General features: G+C 35.0%; 1 protein-coding gene across 1 annotated transcript in view; it reads left to right on the forward strand.

Annotated features, from left to right (window-relative positions):
- Positions 1-17,029, forward strand: part of SLC39A8 (solute carrier family 39 member 8) — a 91,305-nt gene that overhangs the window by 22,964 nt on the left and 51,312 nt on the right. Inside the window, exons 3-5 of the mRNA XM_023590852.3 lie at positions 652-821; positions 3,209-3,331; positions 3,825-3,992. Of these exons, the coding sequence (XP_023446620.2) occupies positions 652-821; positions 3,209-3,331; positions 3,825-3,992 (461 nt within the window). The remainder of the gene's footprint in view (positions 1-651; positions 822-3,208; positions 3,332-3,824; positions 3,993-17,029) is intronic.

A 17,029-nucleotide genomic window follows, 5' to 3' on the forward strand; every position in this document is an offset into this window, starting at 1 on the left:
AGAAACATTTTCTCCCATTTGTTTGAAGGTTATGGGCCCATCTGAATGAAGCTAACATGCCTTTTTTTTTTTTCTCCTTAATTGCTTTCAATTAACCTACATAGAACTCCTTGGTAAAATACTTATATTCTGAAAACATTTAGAATAAGAATAATTAGAACTTGTTTAAGTTTCATAATTTATACTCTACATTTTGTTGAGTCAAAATTATACTTGCTACCACTTAAAACTCAGTTCTTGAGTTTTAAAATATGTATTTTATGATATGCATATTGGATTGTTTATCAAATATTTGTCTCATAACTGATCAGTTGATTTCCATTACATCATCGCCTGGAGCCTCTGAGTCTCTGAGTGTTTATCACCATCCTAGATGTTTTCCAAATTCCCTTCTACGTATGAAATTCTTTGAGTCCATAATGATGATAAAGGACTGATGAAAGCTTAAACAATGATGCTCTTAATATTTGTTATGCTCTATCGATATCCTCAGTTTTCTTTATAATTTTCATAGAGAAGATTTTGTGGTTTTAAGGAAGAAATTCATTTCAATCTTTTATAGAAGAACTTTATTTCAAATTTAATGCTGAGTAAGACTTCATTTGCTCATTTGCTCTGATTAATTTCTACCCTTCTTCCTCTGACCCACAGTCTGGGGATATGGATTCCTGTCAGTGACAATCATTAATCTGGCATCTCTCCTTGGTTTGACTTTGACTCCACTTATTAAGAAACCTTATTTCCCTAAGATTTTGACCTTTTTTGTGGGACTGGCTATTGGGACTCTGTTTTCAAATGCAATTTTCCAACTTATTCCAGAGGTAAGGATGTTAGCTTTCTGTTTCTATGAATTATTGTTCCTTTAAAATGTTTTAACACTTTGCACGTTTGTTGCCCCCCATAATTCTCACAGCATTTTATGATCTGGTTTATAATGTTTTGAGTAGGAGAAAGCTGAATCATGGAAAATGTTAATGTTTGTCCCAAGTTGCAGTGGATGTCAGTGTCGGAGACAAAATTAACATTCTAGAAGGTCAGTCACCAGGACATGCTCTTACGACTCCGGGATACCTCCGAGGGCTTTAAAACTTCATCTGCCCTCCATTCGGCAAATTTAATTTTTCTGTACACTGTTTCGTTATTTATTTCCTAAAGAGTGTGAAATTTCAAATTTACTGAAGATATGCTGTAAAATTCCCTCAGAAATCTACAATAGCTGTGGAAGACTGGGAAACAAATTTGAGCATAGTTGACAAAGCTTTTTCTTTGTTTCTTTTTGTTTTGACTGGACAGAAAATCCATTGAGGACTGATAAATAAACAGCAGTGTTTTTTCCTTTGATAAAATGCATTATTGATCTAATTGACTAAAGTACACTATCCAATTAACTGACAAATAAAGTACATGATTTATTTCAAATCTATATTATGGCCATTTTATGAAGAGAGAGAAAGGAAAGAGAATAAGTGAGAGGAAAAGAGAGGGGAAGGCAAAGAGGAGGTAAAAAAGAGATACCAATAGGAGGGTGTAACAAAGGGAAATTAGAGAAATATATGTATACATGGACTGTATTTCCTCAATTCCATGCACAAAGATAGAGACAAGATCCAAATAAAGAGAAAATAATATTTCAGGGAGTGCCATTTTCACCTCACAGTTGTTAGAAAATTATAACTAAAGCTTCTTTAAGTTTTCATAGCTATATACAAAAACAGAGATACAACTTCTTAGGGTCAAAAATTTATGGGTTATTATATGACCCAGAATGGATCTAAAACATCTATATCAAGCCATTAATTTTTAGATGAAAACAGTTGAAGTCCAGTAGCTGATTACTTGATTATAGTTATACAATCTGCTAGTTACAAGACTGGGACTACAACACATGTTTTCTGATTAAAAAATGGAATTGTGTAATATTATACATATAATATATTTAATATTATATATATGTATATATATCATATCATTTGCCTTGTGGGTCAAATTAGATTAAACAAACTGAGAATGTATGTAGACTTGAGATTTCACATCTATGATGTTAAGGTTTGTTATATTGTTGAAAATTTAGCACTATGTAAGGAATGTCTACCAGGAAAATAAAAGATTCCTTCAGCAGCATTTATGGATATTCTTTGCTTTCTATGATAACTTAGGAATAATGGATGTGATCAGAGAATTATGTAAGCGCTAAAGGATCTGTCTTTGTAATTGTACCTCAAATTTCCATAGACTGATTTCTTTCTTTAGCAAAATTTTTTCCCTTTTGTTATTCCATTTTATTTTCATAACATCTGTGTTAGATATGTGGAGTAGATATTTTTATGCCACTTTTGCACTGCATACATAGGCACAGAGATGTCCTTTCAATAAAGATCTGGCTGTGAGGCCTCACCAGAGACAAAGAGCAAGAACTCAGGCAGCTGTTGTTTGGGTGTGAGATTTACAATGTGTGAAATAGTCTAAAGTTGTGGCTTTTCACATATACTCTCTACCCTATATTATTTTATTTTATTTCATTCTTTAAAATTTATGTTTCTTGTTTGTAATGGACACCTTGACTCTTTACAATCCACTTCAAAGCTCTTGCCCATTCCAAACCTTTGGACTATTTTGTTGTCATTGTGTGTATGTGTGTGTCTGGTATTAATCTTAAATATTCTTTTCCTTTTTATCCTTGGGATCAGTCCTTGATTTGTTTATCTCTTCAGGACTTAACAGGATCCACTAGGGGCAAGAGGATTTCTCTTAAGAAAACATTGATCCAAGTGGTCTGCCATATTTTCTTTATGAGCTTGGCTCTGGATATGATGGTCAAATATATTACTTTTAGGAAAAGTGGGGAATCAGTGTCTCATTTATTAGCATTACCTAGACTAAATATTACTTTCTAAAGATGGAAATCAGTGCTGCTTATTTACTCTGAACTGTTTACTATTTTGAAACAAGTATTCTTACAGGTATTATAGCTAGGACACTGTGTAAGATCCTGTGGTGGCTTCCTCTGGTTATAAGACTCTTATGCCATCCCTGAAGGTTTGTTTACTTAAATTTGTGATCTTGGCAAGTAAATTCCTAATATTACCTGTATGTGAAGGTGGGCTCAGAATTTTGATGAAAATTTTACTTTGAGAAATTATAGCATTATTTTCCAGAAATCAAGTTAAATTACTTGGTTTAACCTGAATTACCTTTTTTTCTTCCTTAGGCATTTGGTTTCAATCCCAAAGTTGACAACTATGTAGAGAAGGCAGTTGCTGTGTTTGGTGGATTTTACCTACTTTTCTTTGTTGAAAGAATGCTTAAGATGTTATTAAAGACATATGGCCAGGTAAATGGACTTTATTTATAATGTTCCAAGTTTTATTCCCTAAAGTTATTTTACATAGGCAAATAGGCAAGGGACTTTATTCTTAATTATGGGAATGATCCAGTATTAGACTTGTAAATGTGAGAAGAAAGAAAAGAGTCAATATATTGAGAAATATAAGAAGAATACTTGATTCATATTGTTGGATTTGGAGCAAGTACTAAAAATTTAATGTCAAAATAATAGTTGTGCATAATTTATATTTCATTCATATTCATCAAATAAGAAAGTATATCTCCCTTAACATGAAAAAAGAATCAACAGTGGCTAATAAATGAGAATTCATTTAAAGGGAGAGAAATTTTATAAACTTAAAAATATCACATTGAATAATATAAAATAACATAAAAATATCCTTTCATAAATAAAAAGGAGCAAACCCTCTATTTTCTTGTGTGGGAGAACTCTAATTTTCTTTCTGTAACCTCTTCTTCCTTTTTTTATTCCCATGTAGAGTGATCACAACCACTTTGGAAATCACGACTTTAGTCCTTCTCAAGAAAAAACTCATCAACCCAAAATGTTACCAGTCACAAATGGTGTAATGTGCTACACAAATCCAGCTATCACAGAACCTAATGGACACATCCATCTTGATAATGTCAGTGTAGTATCTCTACAGGTAGGCTGATTCCATTTTTTTTTTTACTGTACTGGCTGCTTTGTCCTAACTGCTGGGAATACAGCCGGTCTAGTATTTTGTACATTTAAGATTGTATAAGACTTATTCCTGTATATGTGGGGTAAGTGGAATGTAAATCTGCATGATTTTCCACTTTTTTTCTGATATGTTCATTCTAAACAAGTGACTTAAGCAAGAAATTAAGGATTCCTGGACCTGGACTTGCAACTTCATTATTCCCTAAAACTGTTGAAATATAGAAAAGTATCTTAATTGGATTTATGCAATAATAAGTAGCAGAATTAATTAAAAACATTCCACTTGTTTTTTTGCAATTCTTTCAACATCCAAAATCAAAGAATCCTTTTGAATGATTTGCAACTGCAAGAAGAAAGATGTTTTGTAAGCCATTAAAATTGTGTTTATTAAAATTGCTTATTTAGTTTAGAATTTGTATTCCCATCTTATCAATAATCTTAATAGGTACCATTTCTTTCCTGAGGAACTATTACATGCCAAGTAATATTCTGGACACTTGATTATTTTATCTTATTTGCTTTTTTTTTTTTGAGGTACCCGGTGCTGAGGATTGATCCTGGGGCCTCATATGTGGGAAGCTGGTGTTCAACCACTTAGCCACACTGGCTTCCTTGAGTTGGTTTTAGAGTTTGTTTTACTTGTTGTTTGTTTTTGTTTTTTTAGGAGGCATTGGGGACTGAACCTGGGACCTCCCATGTGGTAGGCAGGTGCTCAACCTCTTGAGCCACATTCACTCCCTATTTACCTTTTATAACCACTTATAGCAGAGATTATTTTCCATGTATTAGAACAAGTTTGGTCTTGAGTGACAGAAGAAAAACAAATTAGTTATGCAAAAATATGCATTTATTAAAGTGATAGTGGGATCTCTAAAGCAAAAACCAAACTAAAGAAGAGCAAGAACATAGAACTGCTAGAAGCACTGGGACTCTTTACTTCTCCTCCCTGCCTCTTAGAAGCAATCTTTTCTTTCACTGTGGGCCTATTCCTTCCATAAGTGGGAAACACAGTAGCAAGTCCTGAGAATTATGTCTTAAAATTTCAGCTACTGGAGGGAAATTTATCTGACTCTCTCGGTCCTAAATCCAGAATTCTTGAAAGATGTCTCCTTTGTACAGCTTGAATTAGATATCCACTTGTAGACTAGTCTAAGTGCTAATAGATTGGGCTTCTTGTCTGGCCATGAAGGAAATATGGATGGAGGAAAGGGGTAGTTCTTAAAAAAAGGGTCCCCACCTCTGGGGGGGAGGAAGCTGGGGGAACCTGTGCCAGCCTCTCCGGGAAATTACTGACCAAGCCACAGAGGCCAGTGATTGTCCTGCTTTGGCAGCACAAGCTGCCCCAGGAGCTATTCTGTGGCTGGAATTGGAAGCTCCATTTCCCAAAAACAGGGGAGGAGGAGATAGGTGGCCACTGATTTTGGATACTGATCAGTAGACTTGGCTGGCTAAGGTATAACCCTAGGAACAGCTAGAGTGTGAATCTGTCCAAGTCAGAAAGAGGCTTTGACTCTGCCTCCAGCCTGAGGGGAAGCCTGGCTGACCGAAAATCACAGTGATGGTAGGAACCAGTTTCTTTCATCCAGATAGGCCTGCAGTCCTAGCCTAGGTTTCTGGCAGGGAGGAGGCTGGTGGGCCCTGCAACAGCCTTTCCAGGTAACTGCAGGTACCTTTGGCTGGCACAACAAAATACTTGGAAGTCTACTGGGGCACCTGTGGTCATCTTGGACCCACACTGCATAGATTGCTGCCCACACCTGCAGCTCCATCCCTGGCCCAGGCAGGGAAAAAAGGGGTGTGAAACCTCATTTGTCTCTGGGCAACTGCAGCCTAGGCCTGCATGACTTGGATTATTCTACACAGCTGTGACTCTGTGCTACCCCTGGCAAAGGAGAAAATTGGGAAAAGCTTTATTGGTTCCTGGGGCAATGAGAGCAGTTTGAGCCTCCACAGCTTATAGCACCAACTACATCCTTGGTTCCTACTGCACAACCAGCAAGGGAGAAAGGGCAGGAAGCCCTAAACTAAGGAGAAAATCTGTACCCAGAATACTCTAGTAATCCAGATGCCAAGACATCAACAAAAAATTACAATCCACACCAAGGAAAAGGAAGATATGACCCAGTTAAAGGAGCAAGATAAGCCTCCAGGTGACATAAAGGAATTGAGACAACTAATCATAGATGTTCAAAAAAATCTCCTTAATAATTCAATGAGATAGCTAAAGAGATTAAGGACATTAAGAAGATATTGGATGAGCACAAAGAAGAATTTGAAAGCATACATAGAAAAATAGCAGAACTTATGGGAATGTAAGGTGCAATAAATGAAATTAAAAAACATTGGGATCATATAATACCAAATTCGAGGAGGCAGAAGAAAGGATTGGTGAGCTTGAAGAAATGACAAAAGAAGAGATGAAGAAAATAATGGAAAAAATTGAACAAGGTCTCAGGGAACTAAATGACTGCAAAAGATGTGCAAACATACATGTCATGGGTGTCCCTGAAGGAGAAGATAAGGGAAAGGGGCAGAAGGAATATTTGAAAAAATAATGGTAGAAAATTTCCCAACCCTATTGAAGGACATGGATATCCATTTCAAGAAGCAAAACTTACTCCCATCTGGAAAAATCCACCTCTGAGCTACATACTAATCAGAATGTCAAATGCCAAAGACAAAGAGCAGATTCTGAGAATAGAAAGAGAAAAGCAATGCATAACATATAAGGAATACCCAATAAGATTAAGTGCTGGTTTCTCACTAGAAATCATAGAGGCAAGAAGACAGTGGTATGAAATATTTAAGATACTACAAGAGAAAAACTTCCAGCCAAGAATCTTATATCAGCAAGATTGTCTTTCAAAAATGAGGGTGAGATTAGAGTATTCACAGATAAACAGAAACTGAGAGAATTTCTAACCAAGAGACCCGATTTTCAGGAAATGCTAAAGGGTGTGCTAGTGTCTGAAAAAAAAAGACAGGAGAGAAAGGCCTGGAAGAGAGTCTAGAAATGAAGATTATACCAATAAAAATAACCAAAAGTGTCAAAAGAGTGGGGAAAAAAATATAACAGATAAAGCTCAAATAAGAATAAACTTAACCAATGATGTAAAGCAGTTGTATTCACAAAACTGCAACTCAATGTTAAAAGAAATATAAAAAGGTCTAAATAACTGGAAGAACATTCCATTTTCATGGACTGGAAGACTAAATATGATTAAGACATCAATTCTACTGAAATTGATATACAGATTCAATGCAATCCCAATAAAAGTTCCACTAGCATTTTTTTAAAAAATTGAAAACACATTTATCAATTTTATTTGAAAGGGTAAAGGGTCCTGAATAGCCAGAAACATCTTAAAAGGAAAGTAAACTCTCATCTCCAGACTTTAAATTATATTACCTAGTTATAGTGGTTAAAAACAGCATGGTACTGACATAAAACAGACACATAGACCAATGGTACCAACTTTATGGTTCAGAAATAGATCCTCACATGTATGGTCAAGTGATTTTTGACTAGCCTGTCAAACCCACAAAGCTCTGGCAGAACAGTCCATTCAACAAATGGTGCAGAAAGAACTGGATATCCATAGCCAAAAGAAGGAAAGAGAACCCCTATCTCACACCTTATCCAAAAATTAACTCACAATGAATTAAAAAAACTAAAAATAAAAGCAAGGACCATAAAGCTTCTAGTAGAAATTGTAGGAAAATAGCTTTAAGCCCGGTGGAAAGTGGTGGATTCTTAAAGGAGATAAGAGGAGGACTGAGATACTATTGATGTTTAATGTATGTAGAAGTTTTAATTGGCTTTAATGTAAAAGTATGGAAACGTATAGAGTGGATGGTAACAAAATGTGAGTAACAGCTAGTTTATAAATGGGGATGTGGCTGAAAATGGTAGTCTAGGTATGTAAATGCCAACTGATGAAATGCTAGAGAGTAATCTAGGAACTGAATAGCACAGTAAATCAAGAGGTGGATGAGAATTGTGGTTGATAGCATAGATTCAAGGGTGTCCATTGTGAACTAGAGCAAATGTACATCAGTACTGCAGGGTGGTGGGAATGTGGAGAAGCTTGGGAAAAATACAGCTGGATTAACCTATGGACTGTGGTTAGCAGTAATAATGTAATATGCTTGCATCTATGCCAAAGAGGTACTGCGTTGATAATGGGGCAGTATGGAGAATGTGTGCCAAATGTACACTATGGACATGGTAACAATCAGATGATATTATTTTATCTGTAACAGATGTTCCACCACAGTGTGGTGTGTTGATAGATGGATGTCGTTTGGGAATTCTGCACACGTACATAATTGTTTTATAAGTTTACAATTTCTGTCATAAAAAATATATTTAAAAAATAATAATAAGGTGAGTTGGGGGGGAAATACACCAAATGTAAGATAAGGACTATAATTAGTAGTATGATTTCGAGAATATTCTTTCATAATCTGTAAGAAATGTCTCACGACAATGCAAGGTGTTGGTGGAGAGTTGATGTATGGGACCCCTGTATAATGTTATGCATGTTTGCTTTATAAGTCCACAATTTTTACTATACACTAATTGTTTATGTATGTTTATATGTAAATGATATAAATATAATAATAATAATAGCATGGGTTGGGGGGAAATACTTTGGTTAGTAGTAATATTTTGACAATGCTCTTTAATCATTAGTTAAAAACGTTTAACAACAATGCCAGGTGTTGGTGGTAGGGTGAGTTATGAGAGTCCTGTATGATGCTACTTATGTTTATTTTGTAAGTTCACAACTATTACTATACACTGATTGTTTATGTATGTTTATGTGTGAGTGAAGTACTCCAATAAATTAAAAAAAAAATAAAATGAAACATTTGAAAAAGGTATTCCATGTAAATAGTAACCAAAAAGAGCTGGAGTAGACCAGATAAATGTAAAATAACAACATTATAGTGTATTACTATATACATAATTTCTTTATACTATATAATCAATTATATTATATTATATTATGTAATATAATTACTCCATGTAACTGGTGAATTGTTTCTGTGATCAGTATTCTGTAATTTTTTCATATACAAAATAAACACTTGCTTTTAATTGAGGAGGACTGGAGAAGAGATATATTTTTGGATTCTTCATTTTTCTTTAACCCTTTTTTATTCATATTCTGTAATTAAAGTACTCTATCTGAATCAATAATGATTTAGCATGCATGACTACTATTGAAAGAGCTTTTGAGTTTCTCTGCCTCTCAAAATTATGAAATTATGAGTTGGCAAATTTTTATCTGCTGTAATTCATTCCAATAAGATATGAAGAATTTCCAAATAGGAATTTGATTACCTAGAAAGAATTATGGCCTAAATGGAAATTAAATAAGTAAACCAAAAATTTATTTCATTCTTAGAGATTATTATGTCCAAGAGTTAGAGCTGTAATATAAAAATTAGAATTATGTTATAATTAATATAGTTAATGTTATATAATTAATGTCTATTATATTTGAATTATTATTTACATTTATAAATGTTTGTTGCTGTGCTATTTTTTATAATTGTTTATATTAAACCTAACCTGGCCTTGCACTGTCTTTTAAAATTTGTAATTTCTTTCAATCTGTTTTTCTATTTATTTTACAATTTTACAATAAAGGACTTTTTAACAGCTTAAAAAAAAGCCATTGATTATAATGGTATGTGAATGTATTGCAATAAAACTGCTTTTAAACAAATAAATAATTGTGAAAAATAGCCAGAATAACAGCTATGTACAGCAAGGGAAACAGAGAGATTGAGAGGTGAGGAATTTTCTTGTCTGTCTGATTTTTGTTTATTATCAGTAGTATTGAAATAATGAAAATGCTTTAATAATGATTGAAGTGATGAATGCACAAATATGCGATTATACCAAATACCACTGATTATATACTTTGGATAAATTGTATGCTTTGTTTATATGTATTAGTAAAATTGATTTGTTTGAAAAAAGAGGCAACAGATATTGCAATATAAGTGATAGTAATTTAAAAATAAAATTAACATATTTAATATTTTATATGATAAAAATAATTTAATCTGGGTGATCCCATTATGATGATTGAACATGATACGTAAAATCTATGGCTCATTTCTGAGTCCAAGTATTGCTTTAAGATTTTGTTGACAATTCAGTTGCTGTTGTCTCAAAAAAGTGAAATTTCTCGAAATTGAAAATAACAAGAGACTGTCTAAGAATTACAGGTTATGAAAAGTAGTCTAACGTGGCAATACTATAAATGGAACACAAAATATGTGACAGTCTAGATTGTGAAAGCATAACTTTTAATTTTGCTGAAATATAGGAAAACCAAAAAAAAGTTATAGAGTAATTAAAATACATGACTCAGGGATGTCTTTATTTTATTACTTATTCAAACATTTCTGGCTCATCATAGAATACTCAGAAGTGTGATAATTTAATAGTGGCTTGTGGTATTTTGTCTATATTCAGTAATATAAAAACCATAGCTTTACACATATATTTTAAAATTTTGTTGTCATGGAAGCATATTTGTCATAGTAGGAGCATAGAAGATATTCTATTTAACAGTTGGTTAGTTTGAGTGTAATTTTAAAGTATTTAAGTAAATGATGTGCAACTTCCTTACTATCCTTGTCCCAGACACAATAAATGTTGGGCACAGCAGTACAGTGTGTGTGTGTGTGTGCGTGTGTGTGTATGAGTGGATGGATGTGCCTGCATTCATGTCTTGAGACATGGTGGGGATAGTAAAGGGGTGGTAAGAAGGCAAGTATGGAGGGAGGAAGGGTTGCACAGGATTCCATTTGACCAGTTATTGCCACTTTTCCATCTTTCCTTTTCTGTAGAGCCATGTGCAGGGGTCATTTCAGTGCCTGTGCAGCATCACTTCAGTAGCTATGCAGTCAGGAAGGTCTTGTTTCCCCCTAAGCCCACAGATTTGAAAGACTATATTTATTATAATACAATATATTAAAAAATATAAATATATGATTTATATTAATATTATATTTATTTAATTAATTTACTATATTATCCCTTAGGAATGTTAGGTACTTTGAGAAGTGTGTTAGCTCTTCAAAACCACTAGAGGGACTACCCAGCTCATTCTTTCAGCAGTACATAATTAGTCTCTTTTTCTAAATGAAATCTCTTGTGCCTTCATTTCATCACAATGTTGTGATGAATGCTCAACACTGTGATTACACTAAAAGTCATTTACTGTACACTTTGGATAGATCACATGGTATATGAATATACCTCAATAAAATTGCTTAAAAATATAAATGTTTAAGAATAGCCAGAGGACACAGAGAGCAGACAACAGGGGACGTGGGGGTGGGGTGGGGGGTGGGGAGGATTAAAAAAAAAAAAAAAGAATAGCCAGAAAGAACAGCTATGTGCAACTGGGGAAGCATGGAGAGATTGAGAGGTGAAGAATTTTCGTTTGTTTTTTTGTCTGTTTTTTGTTTATTGTTATCATTATTATTGAAATAATGAAAATGCTCTAATAATGATTGAAGTGATGAATGCACAACTACGTAATTATACCAAATACCAATGATTGTATACTTTGGATGAATTGCAAGCTTTATTAATATGTAACAATAAAGTTGAATTGTTTTAAAAAGAATAGATCCTATTAAATATAAAAGGATATGATCTGTGTATTTTTATGATAAAAGGAAAAATAATATTAGCTATTTTGAGAAGTTAACTGTTAGGATTTTACTGTTTAAACTTGCGGCGCAATGAAGTATAATTTAGCAACAAAATGTGGTGATGTTAGAATTACTTTGTTAATGACTAATATGAAGTGATATGCTACAAGTATAAAGATAATCTTTTAGAGGTGTTTGAGTCCTCATGATATTCCAACAGGTTGTAAACATATTTAATTGATTCAACAAGTATTTATTAAGTACCTGATATGTACCTGGCACTATTCTATTCTGGGGATCTAGCAGTGAGATATAAGAGACAAAATATCTGTCCTTCCATAACATAATTGAAATATTTTATATATATATATATTTAGAAAAAATAGGGAACGTATTCTTTTTTAAAAAGTATGAGGTACAGAATATTGATTGGAAGCTCTGTGTGTATGTGTGGAGTTTGCCTACTGGTCTTTTCTCTCGGGTAATTGGTTTCTCACATTTTTGCTAGAAGTAGGTAGGGTGAGTGTGTTCCTGGCTTCCTGTGTTAGGAACCAGGGTGAAGGGAAGAGAAAGGGGACTGGGATACCATGCGTATTTTTACTTGATATTGTTGTCTTCTATACTGAACTTCACTGCAGTCTTTGGTTTGCTTTGCATCCATGAATTGAGGGTCTCTCTGGTTCTGTTTCTTCAAAGGGATAATCTGCAGTCATCATTTGGGTTGGTTCTTTTGCTGCATTGGCTTGGAGGTTAAGACTCTAGGGTTCTAATCACTCCCTGCAATTAGACTTACAAATAATTTTCTTATTTTCAGTTCCACTCTTTACCTTCCACCTTCAGTGGAAGTTTTCTGCGGTTTTGGGGCCTGCACCACCTTGCTTCTTGTTGACTTTTTCCCTCTGTGTTGTTAGACCTATCCTATTCTTTTCATCTTCCAAAATAATAATCTCAGTTCTGCCATATCACCTCCCATTATTTTTATCCCTGTGACTTTATGGCTTTTGTATTCCTTTATTTTAGGGGGTTCCAGGAGGGAGTAGAGATAAATATTTGTGTCTAGTCTACCATATTTCACAAGAATCTATTTACTATTTTAACTCACATAGTTTTTGAACATCAAAAGATTTCAAAGCAGAAATCAGTTATTTTCTTAATATATTACCAATTAGTTAAAATTTAAAACTATATGAGTAATAAAAAGAAACTAGAAAAAGAACAATAAACTAATTCCAAACCAAGCTGAAGGAAAAAAATAGTAGAGATCAGAGAAGAAATAAATGAAATAGAGAGCAACAACAAAAAAAGAGAGAATCAACAAAAGCACACGTTTGTTCTTTGAGAAGATCAACAAAATTGACAACACTTAGATAGACTGGAAAAGAAAAAGAGGGAAGATGCTAATAAAGAAAATCAGAGATGAGGAGGGGGGCATTACCACTGACCCCATATAAATAAGAGAGGTCATAAGAGAATACTATGAACAACTGTACACCAGGAAACTAGATGATGTAGAGGAGATGGACAAATTCCTAGAAACACACAAACCACCTACACTGACTCTAGAAGAAATAGAAGACCTCAATGGACCAATTACAAGTGAAGAGATTGAAGGAGTCGTCCCCGCACCCAGCAGCCACCATGGCCACCCTTCCCACACCAATGCTACATTTTCTCTGTGGACATTGCACATCTATGTCAAGTGGGGGCTTAGATTCCACATGGATACTGTATGCACTCCTCCTGCTTTCAGTTGTAGGCACTCTAGGCTCCATGGTGTGGTGGTTGACCTTCAACTCCATGTTAGCTGAGTGGGGTAAGTCCAATAAGTCAGAGTGTAGGAGCTGAAGTCTGTTGAGGCTCAGGGCCTGGCCATCATATTGTCAGTCCAGAGATTCAAATCCCCTAAATATATCTTAAAGCCCAGCACCAACTACAATTCCAGTAAAGTAGCATGAAAGTCTTGTGAAAAGAGATCCCATCTGAGTCCAGTTCCATCATGCAGAAACACCAGCTCCAAAGAAGGGCCATCTGATATGGCAGTGAACCCCATCTGCCATGACCATAGAACCCGTGGGTCTCTTTATCCCTCACAAGAACCAATACCTGGGGTTGTATCTACTTTATCTGTCTCTGAGACTCTGCTCAGTTGTGCATAAGGGCAATCCTTCTGACAACCTCCAGACTCTTTTTTAGAGACTCGTAGCCATATAAACTCATTTCTCCTTTCCATTTCCCCCTTACATTAGGTCAAACAGCATTTTGAAGTCATGTTATTATATGTAGACAGGGATATTCTGCTGATCCACATTGAACCTTTAATTCAAGGTCATTTTCTAGTTGCATCTTCAGCTGGTGTTTGGTAGTGATTCCTCGGTGCCAGGGAGGCTCATCCCTGGGTGTCATGTCCCATGCTGGGGGGAATGCACTGCATCTACATGCTGAGTTTGGCTTTGAGAGTGGCCACATTTGAGTAACATGAAGGCTGTCAGGAGGAAACTCCCAGGCACAATGCTACTCTAGGCCTTGTTCTTATTGCAGGTGTATAGGCTCACAAGCATAGCCATTAGTATCAGGAGCCCACTGTTGGACCCTCATTCCTTCCTGGTTCTTACCGTTGCACCTGGGGGACTGCCACTGCTCCCCTAGTGGCCACGACAGAGCCCCCCTGGCCAGGAACCCAGTACCCCCCCAGCTGTTGTTTTTAATTGTTTCCACTATGAGTATATCTAAACATTACCATGCACCCTGGACATATGCCCTGTATAACTCCCTGTCAACCATATACAGCCTGTCAATAACATCCCATATCAGTATTCCTCCTCCGCCATTGTTGAACCACTCTGTGATCCAAAACTTCCTGTAAAGTGAATCCCAATATAATGTCAGTTTCCCTTACTAGTAAAATGGAATATAGCGATGAGTTTAAAGGTTAGATCTAGAGTACATATTGATTTGGAAAAATTTCTACATCCTATCTTTTTCTTTTCTTTTTTTCTAATTATTGAGCTTCTCTTCACAAGAGTCTTAGATCACAGTAATTCATATATACAATGTACAGTACTCCCACAGATCCACCATAAAACCTTTTCCCTTCCACAGTGATAATCTTTTAACTTATTCATATCATATTTCCTGAAACTGATGTACAGACTCCGAAATAATAGCTTTCAAACAAGGTGACATCTGTGCTTACAATGTGGTCCATACTTTAGGCTATACAGTTTTCTAAATTTTTTAGTTATCCTATGTTTTACATTATGGTTTACATTATTAGTCTGTCGTCCCCTATATATTTTTGGTGTAATATTACATGTTTTATATCCATCCTTGTGTACTCTCACGAAACTCCTCTCTTGCCCCCACATTTACCTTGGTTCCATCCATTCCACATCCATTTTCCCCTCCCCTTGGAGCCCACAGCGACAGCCAATCTCCATTTCCCGAGAAGCCATGTCCAGAGATACTTGCAGCAGTGTTCACGGCCTGACTTTCTCAACTGCCCTAATGCCCTGGGAGCCATCCTTTCTCTTGAAAGATACAGTTCTCGCTATTTGATGGCATTAGTCCTCCCCAGGATGTGGGTCCACCCCAACTCTCACTTCTTGGATCTCTACCCAATGGTACAACCCACCCTGGCAAAATGAGCCTTCAGCCATTCCCCAGGAGTCCATCTGCATCAGACCATCCCCTCTGAACATCCTAAACAGGTAACCCTCCTAATTATATTTTGATACCATTTTCTCAGCATTTTACTCTCAATCAACACCTGACACTCTCCTATGTTTGCATGCCATATTCTTAATCCTTATCCTCCTTTCTTTCTGAGACATTCCCATTATTTAGCAAATATTTGCTACCTATTATTGGCAGAATCCAGGAATATAAAGGCAGATTTTCCAAAGGAACCCAATCTTTCTTTTGAAATTGTTCATTAGGTGATTTCTGTGACATGATGCTATGCTTGTTTTATTGGCAGTTTAGCTAATACTTTCCTGGTGCTTTCTGAAGCTTTTCCTTGCAGGGCAGATGGGAGTGAAGGAAGGAACAAGGGCTTTTGGAGGTTCAGGTCTTAGCAATAAAATGTTGGTTGTGTGATTTGGGAAAAACTAATGAACATCTCCGAATCTTGGCTCACCTGTTAAGTGAGTAGAGATCCATAATTTACGGATATTTTTGGTGAAAATTAAATATTTGTTAGGAATCAATTATGTAAAATTATGTATGACAAATTGTAAGCATGTGATAAATATTAATTTCCGTCCTCTTCCATCAACAAATTTCTTTTCTTTCCTTTCTTAGGTTTTTTCACAGTGAACCCATCAAATCTTATCACTTCATCTTTCATTTCTCTGGGGATAACTTCCAAATCTATATGCTTAATTATGAATATTGCTTTGAAGGTGGCTTTTTCTTTGTATTAGACCATACAGGTTTTTTTAAAAAAAGTCTATTTTCATATTTTCCACTAGAATAGAATAACACGAGAAGGTAATATATAGAATTTCACACTTTCTCATTTCTATTATTTATCTTTCTATAATTTGAATATTTTTCCTAGAAGCTGAAGTTTATTTTTATAAGTCCCAAGCCATTTGGTAATAAAGACAATCTTCTGAATGTAAATGACTGCAAGCCTGTCATTAACCTTCTCTCAGACTAAGAGAAGTTGAAACATTTGCTATCACTTAATGGAACAGAACTTCAGAGTCTAATTTAATTTGCCCATTTGAATTATGATATTATTAGTCTTTGCACCATGAATTCTCTATCAGAGTTGTCCAGCTATGCACACAATAAGTTCAGTTGTATCTGTCACAATTGGACACATTCAGTTAATTTGAAAGGACACTAAAATAATGAAACCTTAATTATGTATGGAAGATATCTCTGATTGCCATATTATTGAAATAATTGGGGCACATAAAATCTCTTAAAATTGAATCAAGTTTTGAAGTTAGTGCTGTTAACTTTTTAAAAATTTGGATATGGAAATATTGTAGCTTAATTGTCAAGATGAAAAATTTAATGGTACAAAATGTTAAAGTCATAATTTTAAAGATGAGATAGTGTATCAGTGAATAAAGTTACACTACTTGAGATATTTTATGTTCACTAAATCTAATCACAACTAAAATGGAGAGTCTTGAAATATTACTCAGAGGAACTTGCCAAGAAGGGAAATCTTCCATTAAGAATTACCTTTGCTTTTTCAGATAAAACCATGTCCTAGTTATTTAAATTTGGCAAAAACATTTTAGTTGATACCCAGTGTCAGGAGCGATTTAAGATTATCTGTAATGACTCTTTAAATCA

Source organism: Dasypus novemcinctus, chromosome 1 (genome assembly GCF_030445035.2).
Source record: "Dasypus novemcinctus isolate mDasNov1 chromosome 1, mDasNov1.1.hap2, whole genome shotgun sequence".
Taxonomy (NCBI): Eukaryota; Metazoa; Chordata; class Mammalia; order Cingulata; family Dasypodidae; genus Dasypus; species Dasypus novemcinctus.